The sequence below is a fragment of the Passer domesticus genome, chromosome 12, assembly GCF_036417665.1.
Source record: "Passer domesticus isolate bPasDom1 chromosome 12, bPasDom1.hap1, whole genome shotgun sequence".
In the NCBI taxonomy this organism is placed as follows: Eukaryota; Metazoa; Chordata; class Aves; order Passeriformes; family Passeridae; genus Passer; species Passer domesticus.
In genome coordinates, this window is record NC_087485.1 from 2,425,417 (window position 1) to 2,435,978 (window position 10,562).

A 10,562-nucleotide genomic window follows, 5' to 3' on the forward strand; every position below is an offset into this window, starting at 1 on the left:
GGCTGGTGTCTCGGGAGAACCTTTTGGGGTGGGCTGGTGATTCTGGAGAGCCTTTTTGGGGTGGGCTGGTGTCTCACGAGAGCCTTTTGGGGTGGGCTGGTGTCGCAGGGGAGCCCTTTAGGGTGGGGTGGTGATTCTGGAGAACCTTTTGGGGTGGGTTGGTGTCGCAGGAGAACCTTTTGGGATGGCTCGTGTCTCATGAGAACCCTTTGGGGTGGGCTGGTGTCTCATGAGAACCCTTTGGGGTGGGCTGGTGTCTCACGAGAGCCCTTTGGGGTGGGCTGGTGTCGCAGGGGAGCTGAGAGGATCCTTTGGTGACAGTTTAAAAGCCGCGATAGGGATCTCGGTACCTCGATCAGAATCTGTCGCGACAGGTGACTCCAGCCTGGCCGGAGCAGAGGGAAGAAGTGAAGGAAGGAGGAAGGCCCGGGGTAACTTTTGGAGGCAGCCATGACCAGATTTGGCTTGCAGCCCTCTGAAGGAGCAGCACAAACCCCGCACAGCCCCTCTCCCCCGGGTCAGGCTTGGCCCCGGGACTGGCTGGTGCTGCTGTAGGGCCGGTAGCCCCGGGCTGGGGCTCAGGGCGGCTCCGGGAAGAGGATGAGGATGATGGATGGGTTTCCTATATATTTTTTTTTTCTTGTATTCCCATTCACACCGGGTTTGCAAACCTGTCCCAAACCCCAGCCAGTTTCGGTCTTGGGGAGCAGAGCCAGCAGTTTTCCATTTCATCCCCACAGCCCAGTCAAGGGAGCGTTTCCCTGGTGCTCCAGGCCCCGGGTGGAACACATTCCCTCCAGAAATCCCCCCAGGAATCCCCCCAGGCCTCCGCACAGCCCAGCAGAGCTGCCTCGTCCCTCCCAGCAATCCCACCTTCCCTGGAACTCGTGGGACGGAGCCGGCCGAGCGGTTTTTGGGGAAGGCCACGAGCTCTTCTGTCATTTCCGAAGGGACTTCGCAGAAAATCCACACCCGGCACTGGAAGGCCGGGAGAGAAGGAAATCCATCCCTGATCCCGGGGGTACCGAGCGACCTGGCATCTGTGCCCGGCCAGGGGAGAGGGGCAGCAGCTCCGGGAGGTCATCCCTGAGGAGCACGGCTGGGATGCAGCAGGATGGGGAGCTCTGGGTCACATCCCTGAGGAGCACGGCTGGGATGTGGCAGGATGGGGAGCTCTGGGTCACATCCCTGAGGAGCACGGCTGGGATGCAGCAGGATGGGGAGCTCTGGGTCACATCCCTGAGGAGCACGGCTGGGATGCAGCAGGATGGGGAGCTCTGGGTCACATCCCTGAGGAGCACGGGCTGGGATGCAGCAGGATGGGGAGCTCTGGGTCACATCCCTGAGGAGCCCGGCTGGGATGCATCAGGATGGGGAGCTCTGGGTCACATCCCTGAGGAGCCCGGCTGGGATGCGGCACGATGGGGAGCTCAAATTCACACCCCTGCTCTCTCCCAGGCCGGGATGCGGCAGGAATGGGGATCATGGATTTACATTCCTGCTCCCTCCAGGCTGGCAATCAGCAGGAGTGGGGAGCGCTGTTTTTTGCCCTGCTCCCCACATCCTCGGGTGCTGCAGAAATAGGGAGCTCTGATTTACACCCCCTTTCCCCCATTTCCCGCAATGCAGAAGGAATGAGGAGCTCTGATTTACACCCCATTTTCCCTGGGCAGGACTAATGCGGGAGTGGGGATCGCTGATTTACAGCCCTTGTTGCTCCCCAAATTGTGATGCAGAAGGAGTGGGGAGCCTGCTCCCCCCATTTCCCGGCACGGATCAGAAATGGGGATCACTGATTTACACCCCTTCACTGATTCACACCCCTTCACTGATTTACACCCCTTCTTCCCCATTTCCTGGGATGGATCAGAAATGGGGATCACTGATTTACACCCCTTCACTGATTTACACCCCTTCTTCCCCATTTCCGCGCGTGGATCAGGAATGGGGAGTTCTGATTCACACCCTTCTTCCCCCCAAGGCTGGGATGCAGCAGGATTGGGAATTCCCGATTTCCGCCCTTTCTTCCCCCCTTTCCCGGGATGCAGCAGGAAAGGGGAGCTCTAATTCACACCCCTTCTTTCCCATTTCCCGGGATGGATCAGGAATGGCAATCCCTGATTTCCACCCCTGCTCCCCAATCCTTAGGTGCAGCAGGATTGGGAATCCCTGATTTCCACCCTTTCTTTCCCCGTTTCCCGGGATGCAGCAGGAACGGGGAGAGCTCATTTGCGCCCTGCTCCCGCCGGGGGCTCCGGGCGGGATCTCTCCTGGCTGCTGCTTTAAAAGGGGCTCGTCAGCTGGAGAGGAGGGGAAACCCATCCAGGAGCGCCTCCATCGCCGGCTCCGCGTTGTTTGTTTATTTTATTTTTTTTTGTGTGTGTGTGTGTGTGTGTGTGTGTTTTTCTTTTTTTTTTTTCTTTTTTCTTTTTTTTTTTAATTTTTCTTCTGTTTAGAGAAAGAGCGACGGTACCAACAGCATCAAGGAGAACTCCCCTCTGTCGCTTTCCCCCGGCCCCCCCGCAGCCGTCGGAGCCTCTCGGAGGCTGATCCCGTGCGGATAACGCAGCTGAAGAGCTCCAGCGATGCCGCCGGCAGGGAAGGGACACCAGGGATAACACGCAGCACATGAGCTGGGAAGAAGGAGCGGAGAGAAAAGCCGCGTCCCCGCCTCCAAGGATTTCCCACCGCCAAGAGGGGAAAACAAGAATTTGGCTGGGGGAGGGAGCTCGGGGAGAGAGCGGGAGCCCTGTGACTGTCTCCTGCCGTACACGCGAGTATTTATTGTTCTACTAATCCGCGCCTGGAGCGTCTCAAGCAGCGGGGGACTCCCCGAGGTGCGGAGAGGAGGAGGCTGAGGGGGGAAGACCCTCGCTGGCTGCTCTGAGGATGCTCCGGGTGGCTCGGAGCAGCGCTCTGCTCCATCCCTCCCCGCCGGGGATGCTCCAGGGGCGGCGGGGCTGCTCCGCCAGACCCCTCCTTTCACCTCTCTCTTTATTTATTTGGGGGTTTACTGAGCTTTTGGCACGGCGGGCGGGTGCTGCAGCTCCCGGGGGCCGCAGGGCGCGGGGGGGATGCGGATTTAGGGGCGAGGGCGGTGTTGGAGGGGTGAGTTCCAGCCAGTGAGAGGGGAGACCCCCACACCCCCCCCCCCCGAGAAGCCGCCTCCCTGCGCACCCCGGCTGCGTTTCCCAGGCTCTCCTGGAGGCTTCAGGGCTCCACAGCATCGCGCTGGGTTTTACCCCGGGGATGAAAAATCCTTCTCGCGACAGGGGAGAGACATTGGGGCAGAAACCCCATGGATGAAGGGGAACTTGCAGGGAAATCCGGGCACGGCATCGCCAGGGCCGGGCGGTGCTGGGGGACACCCGGAGCTCGGCTTTTACCTCCTCCCCTGCCAGGTAAAAATGCCGGCAGGCCCGTGGGAGCTGCGCTGCTGGGATGTTTCTCTGTGAAGGAGGAAAGGATAGGATCCCCCTCAGGCCTCTTCTTCCCTCCCTCGGAGAAAAGATGCTCCACAGGACAGGGGGTCCCGCCGGTCTAAACCCGCGGGGGGACTGGGGACACAGGCGACACCTCCAACTGCCTCGGAATCCCTCGGGGCCTCGGATTAAAGCTGTTACGTCAGTAAATGTTAAAAAAAAAAATAAAAATCCGACAACAGAAAACACAGCCCCAAACCTGGACGTTTATACAGAAAAAGAGCATCACAAATTCCTAATGTAAGCACCGGCCAGCTGTGTGCACTTGTAAAGTTGTTATAATCCCCCTCCTTGTTATAAACAGGAAAGTACATAATATAAAGCAACAGGCCCGCATTCACAAATACTGACCCTCCTCGCCGGGCCTGCCAAATTCCCCTTTTGCTGCAGCTCTGCCTGCTCGGGCTGCGAGCGGGGCTGCACCGGGGGTCCCCCTTCGCCCGTCCCCGGGGGTCTCCTCGGGGGGAAACCCGGGAGACGGAGGTGCCAAGGACCCCTCCACACCTGATCCCCCTTCCCTTTTCCTCCCTCGCCATCGCAGCTCTGCTCCTCCCCTCATCCACCCCTTTCTCTTCCTTTCTTTAATTCTTTTTTAATTTTTGCGCTGTTGAATGCCCCAGTTTTGCTGCGGGGATCCCTGCCCGCTGCTCCCCAGCTCCAGCAGCGAACATCCTGCTCTGCTGTGTGTGCTTACAGCGTCAAAGGGTGGACGTGATATTTCAAACATCAGATCAGTGCGTTTATATATTGGGTGCCCGGAAATTTTTCCAAATAAACACAGCTTGATTCGACTTGGGTGGGCAGACTTATCAACAGACTAATTCTATAAACAAATGAAGGAATAACCCGGAGACCATTGGCTGGTACCAGCGAGACACGTGGAGAGAGCTCGGAGTTTTGTAGCAATGAAATTTTAATTAATGTGGGTGGGCTGAGAACACAAACGACTGTTTATCAGAGACAATTTATTTTCCAGCGCTAAGTCAACATATAATAGCAAACTTACAACAATTATTTAACTTTTTTTTTTTTCCTCCCTTTTTTTTTTTTTTTTTTTAAGAGCTATGAAGCAGGGACAGAGGCAGAGCGAGCTCCTTCAGGCAGGGCTGCGAGCTGAGCTCGCACAAACAGCTCCCCGGTGGACTCGCCCCACGTTCCTGCCCTACCCCGTCCCTTCGCTGGGCTCCGAGGGGGAAGAAGAGGAGCTGCGAGCCCGCCGGCCATGAGCCACCTCTACGGCAGCCACCTCTCCCCCCTGGGCAGCCCGTCCATGGTTTACCTGCCCGCCGCGCTCGGCTTCGCCCCCGGGGGGGCGATGTCCCGGCAGGACCCCCCTCAGAAACCCCCGTACAGCTACATCGCCCTCATCGCCATGGCCATCAAAGAGGCTCCGGAGCAGAAGGTGACCCTGAGCGGCATCTACCAGTTCATCATGGACCGCTTCCCCTTCTACCACGACAACAAGCAGGGCTGGCAGAACAGCATCCGCCACAACCTCTCGCTCAACGACTGCTTCGTCAAGGTGCCCCGCGAGAAGGGCCGGCCCGGCAAGGGCAGCTACTGGACCCTGGACCCGCGCTGCCTGGACATGTTCGAGAACGGCAACTACCGCCGCAGGAAGAGGAAGCCCAAAGCCGCGAGCCCTCCGGACGCCCGGGGCGCCGAGCAGCCCGGCCCGCCCGAGCCCAAGCGGGCCAAGCCGGGCGAGCCGCGCCCGGCCGGGGGCACCGCGGCTCCTCCCGGGGGGCTGCCCCCGCTGCCCCCCGCTGCCGCCCCGCCGCACAAGAGCGGCAGCGGATCCCGGGGCCGCAGCTTCAGCATCGAGAGCATCCTGGCGCAGGGGCTGCGGCCGCCCGGGGCAGCCCCCAAGGAGAGCCCCCCCGGCTCGCTGGTGGCCGGCGGCGGCGTCGGGCCGGCCCTCAACGCGTCCCTCATGCTCGACTCCCAGGTGCACGGGAGGCTTTACCACATCGGCATCCCCTTCCTCTCCTGCTTCCCGCTGCACTTCTCCGAGGCGGTGTTTAATTTCCAGTAGCTGTCCCCGCAATTAACGCTCCCCACGCCCCCGAGCGCTGCTCCGGGGTGGGGTGGGGGGGAGAGAGATCGGACTCAGAGCTCACCACGCGGGTAAAGAGCTAAAAATCCCCCTCCCGAAGCGATGTTTTAAAGGTGACTCAGGATTTCAGGGCATTTTCAAGGCGCGTCTTGCTGCGGATTCTCTTTGGCGGGTGCCTCGCACCCCCTGCCCGAGCGACTGTGGAAGGTAAAAGCGATTTTGTGTTCCCGAGGGCGGTGGAGGTGCAGGCAGCACCGGGACAATGCCCACGCCGGCCCCAAGCCCCGTGGGGTTTGCTCTGCACCTTTAGTCCTTGCATCCCTCAGGTTCCTCAGAGCAGGTTTCCCTCCAGCCCTTCAGGTCTCTGTTTTCTTCTTTTATTTTTCCTTTGAAAGCCAAGCCCCATCCCGGGGGGAGGAGGCTGAGTTTTGTTTTGCCATCAGTACCCACAGGTATTAATAATATCCATAATTTTGCCATGAATACCCACAGACACATAACAATTCCTGACCTTCCCCACTGGCCCAGTCCTCCCAGTGGGTAACTGGAGCTGAGCTCGTGGCAGACCAAGCAATCCAGGCTCACCCTGAATATTCCTGCTTGCTTTGACCCAGCATGGTGTGGAACTGGTTTCCTGCTCAGCACTGCTGCTTTGGAGCATCCTCACAGGGTTTCTGCTCACGGATGGGGCCAAAAAAAAAAAGGGGATGGATGAGCAAACACGGAGATTTGTCTTGTTCCATCTCTTACTGGGATCGGTTGCTTCTGACCAAAAAAAGAGTGAGGCAGGGTTGTGGAGGACAGGAGAAATACCAGGGAAAAAAAAAAAAGAAAAGAGACATCAGCTACATTTCTAAAGTTTTTTTTTGGTTTGTTTTTGTTTTTTTTGTTTTTTGTAAAGAAGGAAGAATCCCAACACGTTGCAAGAAATCAGGAATATTTTGTATTTTTGTTTGCCGTAAATACAGGCTTTTTGTATATTCGTGGATAAATGCTCTTTTGGGGAAAAATATTATATTCTCAATTTTCATTATGAAACCAAACCTATATCCAATAAAGGTATTTTTGTTCAGGATTGTGGCTGGTGTGATGTGAAACACCCCTTAGCTTGTGCTGGAGGATGGAGGAGTGGGGCCTGCTGCAAATATCCTGGTGCTGATGTGATGGGCCACAGAAAGATGGGAGAGGCTACAAAAAGGCTCCTGAGAAATTGCCTGTTCCTTGAAACGGATGAAATCTTTCCCAAAATGATTGTTCCTCCTTCTCTTCCCCTTCTTTCATCCCACTCTGTCTCAAAAGCCAAGCTTGGTCTTAAATGAGCAGCTGGATATTGGAAATGTGGGGTTTTCAGGTGAGTTTTGGTTCAGTTTTGCAGAGTAAGGTTGGCATCATTTCCTTGATGTTTGGACCAGGGTTGCTCATTCCAGCCCAAGGGAAAGAGCTCTCACGTGGGGAAGGACAGAAAAATCTCCAAAAGGTGAGAACTGTTATTTAGCTTCCCCAAAAAAAGGATGCTCATAGGCAGATCCCTGGACTGGCTGAACTGGAGCTTCTCAATGTGAAAAAAAGAGAATAAAAATATACAAAATAGACTTTCTTTTAATAAAATCCCTTATTAGCTTCCTATTTCTGACAGCTGCTGTTTGAATATCTGTTGAGCCCATTGTTTAAAGTCCTGGCACTGCATTAGAAAATGAAGAAATATTTGCACAAGGTTGTGAAGGTGTCACTGCCCCACCAGAACTCCCGGGGCTGGGTGAGTGCTGAGAGGGTTAAATGTCCCTGTGTGCCACCCTGGCCCTGCAGTGCCACTCCTGGGTGGCATTAGGGACAGGTACAGAAGGGGCCAGCTGGCCAGGGGCTTCCATTCCAGGCTGGCACTGACACCAGCAGCCCCTTTGGGGTCTGGGAGGGGACAGCAAGGTGAAGGGGGAGGAAGATGAGCCCAGCAGAGCCCTCAGGTCCTCCCTGCACCCCTGAGGGGTGATTTGGGCTCGGGGTGGGGTGGGAGGTTGATGCTCCTCCCAGGATTTGTTTGTTGGGTCTCCATCAAGCCCTTCCCTGCATCCCTGGTGTCCCACAGCCTGGCCCATGGAAAGGTTTCACCCCCCAAAACTGGATATTTGTGCTCTCAGTCAGCACTTTTAACCTGCATCTTCAGCTCCTCTGTTTCCCTTTCTCCTGACTTGGCCTCCCAGCTGTGACCTCCACTTTTGTCACCTCTCAGCTCCTATTCCAGCCCCCAAAATACCTTTTTGGACCTGCAAACAGGGCTTTTATTCCTTTCCTACTCACACGTGTGGGAGCACTCTCTGTCTGAGCCCTTTCTGCACAAGAGCAGTTTTTCAGTGGTGAAAAAAAGTGAGTCTCAGTTTAATACACCATGTATATTTTTATCACAGACACTTTTTTTTTGGAGACCCAGCTTTTTCTGTGCAATGGGAATTTGTTTCTTTGTGAAGCTTTGCTTTGACATTTGATCTTATTTCTGTTTTGGTGGAGTGGAGTGGGACCAAGTACAGCTGCAGCCTTTAAAAGCCACATTGAGCTTGATTTTGGTTTCGCTTGAGGGAGTGAAATTAGTAAACTTAACATGCTTTGCACAAAAGTGACACTAACTCCAATGAGCTCAGAACCCGGTGAGCAGTTCTGAGGGGCAATTTGGAATTAATTGGGATCAGGCCAGTGCTGTAACAGGGGATAAATACCAAGAAAAAGGGTCTTATTGCCAGCAGGCTGGATGAGTAACCACACACGGCTTCTGCACGTCATCTGTTTATAGAGAGGGGAGAAGTCATGGTACAATAAAAACATACAGTAAAAACATAAAATAAAAACACACAGTAAAAACAACAGCAGAGCAATGAGTGTGCAGTCAATTCACCAATCCCTGCCCTTTGGATGGGGCTGAGCATCCTTTAATCCTCTCCACATCCACGTGGATTTTGGTGCCACGGAAACATCAAGGACCTGAGAAACTGCAAGGAATTGGTGCCAATGGTTTCACACCTGCTTCACAAGCCAAAAAAACAGCTGCCAAGCACAGAACTGCCACCCAGCATTTTGCTCATCCCTGGAATCTTCCTCCTCCTGCCTTTCCCAACCTCTCAGGGCTGGCTATAAACACCAGTCTGGAATACTGGGGAGAAGTGGAAGTAGCCTGGGATGCAGAATAAACAGCACACTGCCTGTGTGGGCGATGGAGATGCCTTCCCCTTCCTCTGCAGAGGAATGACCTCTCCCAGCCCAGCAAGGTTTCCCATCTCCCAGCTCTGCAGCCAATTTTAACTCCTAGGAGAAAGGAGATCACAGAGTGGGAGAGGCTCACAGAGGAGTTGTTTGGTTCCCAGAGGGGTTTTGCTCCAAACGTGAGTTTCCTATGAGGGGAACTGAAAATTGGGCATATTAAAATAATGCTGGACTTTAATTCCTCATAAATGGGGCTTCCAGTCTTTAAATAGGCTCAGTGTGTGTTCTCCTAAAGTTGGTCTCATAGCATGCATAAAATATAATCAAGTATTTAAGCATGAGCATAAGCCACTTTCAGGGTTTGTCAGTCAAGGTGTGGCTTGACTCCATGCCTGATTCCAAGGTGCCATAAATCTCAGGGACTTTGTAGCCTCTTCTCCTTCCCCCATTTTAAAAGTTAATTCTCTTTCCATTCCTTACCACAGAAAACACACAAAGGAGGGATCATCCCTTTCCACACCAAAACCCACTGGCTTCCTGCTGGCTGCTCCTAAGCCTGGTGTGAGGAGCAGCCAATTCCTGAAGCAAAAAAGGGAAGAAGGATCTGCTTCCTCACTTGATTCATAGCCCCACACACCCAGAGAAGAGATCTCCCAGGAGACAGCGTTCAGGATATTAAACAGATCACATATTTGATTTGAAGTGAAAGACCAAGAAGACAAGATCACAGAATGAGAGAAGTTACAGATGGAAAAGGTCTAAGAGGTTATGCAATCCATCAGTCTGGACGTTGCATAATTGCTCCCCACAGTATATTTTTAGTGCTTTATCCAGACAAATCATTAAGTGCTTTAAAATGGGCCAGATTCCTCAAATGCAGTGCGTGCTAAGTCACAGCTGATTTCACTGAGCCTCGCAGCCCCAGTGTCTAACAAGACACCAAAAGGAAGTTTTGTGTGGTCAGAGAGAACAGAACGGGCCCTTCCAGAAATAATCCAGGCCTGATTCGCTATCCCTCACAGGAATCTCTCCTAAATTGACTGAATGAGACCTCTAAAATCTCATTTTCGGATTACAGCGAATAATACATTATTACTTATTCAGATGTTCTCTTAGGCCAAAGTCAAACACTGCTCATGTTCATGCGAACACGATTTGTTTTAAGCCAGCTTCAAAGCCGGCTCAGCAAAGCGTAAAGAATGTTTATTTAAAATATAGTTGCTAAATTTAGCATGAGCTCGGTTAGCCTAAATCTTAGCGACATTTTTAGAGAGCACATTGCGAATCAGGAATGCATGGAGAAATAAATAAACTTTCCCACATTTTTGGAAATTGAGGGAGAATTTGTGAGCTCTTTCTCGCACGGGCGATTTCCGTGGATTGGAGGATGCAAATTTCCCACTGAACAGACAGTTGGAAAAGCACAATGCTGATAATTTTCACTGCAGTTTGGTTTCAAATAATGCTTCCTCAAGGAGGAAACAAAAGCTGTCAGTTTTTTTTTTACAGAAATTACGCAGAGCACCAACATGTTTCAATATTTACCCAAGCTCTTTGCGAAGCACCGAGAAGCAAATGGAGCTGGGCTTGGGCATGAGCCAAATCTCAGGTTTGGATTAGGTCCTGTGACCTTTCCTAGTAATTCTGATACTGGATTTTACACCCACCCCTTGCACATTGGTTCAAACATCCCCCAGCTGGATGTTGGGCTGGTGAAATGCCAGCCAACCTCTGGGTTGGATATTTAGACAGAAAATTTTCATGAAGAAATTTATGAAAATTTTTATGTCTTTTTAGACAGAAATTTTTCACTTTCTTAAGCTTCCACAGCTTAA

The 10,562-nt window shown here is 53.2% G+C and overlaps 1 protein-coding gene across 1 annotated transcript; it reads left to right on the forward strand.

The window, feature by feature from the left end:
• Window positions 1-4,618: 4,618 nt before the first annotated feature.
• On the forward strand, window positions 4,619-7,151 carry FOXL1 (forkhead box L1). The gene has a single exon (XM_064386935.1). It carries the CDS (start codon window positions 4,705-4,707, stop codon window positions 5,515-5,517), a length of 813 nt encoding a protein of 270 aa, XP_064243005.1. The 5' UTR covers window positions 4,619-4,704; the 3' UTR covers window positions 5,518-7,151.
• The last annotated feature ends 3,411 nt before the right edge of the window (window positions 7,152-10,562 follow it).

Bases quoted from the DNA above. Each gene is read 5' to 3' on its own strand.
- FOXL1 (XM_064386935.1), top strand. From the start codon at position 4,705: ATGAGCCACCTCTACGGCAGCCACCTCTCCCCCCTGGGCAGCCCGTCC.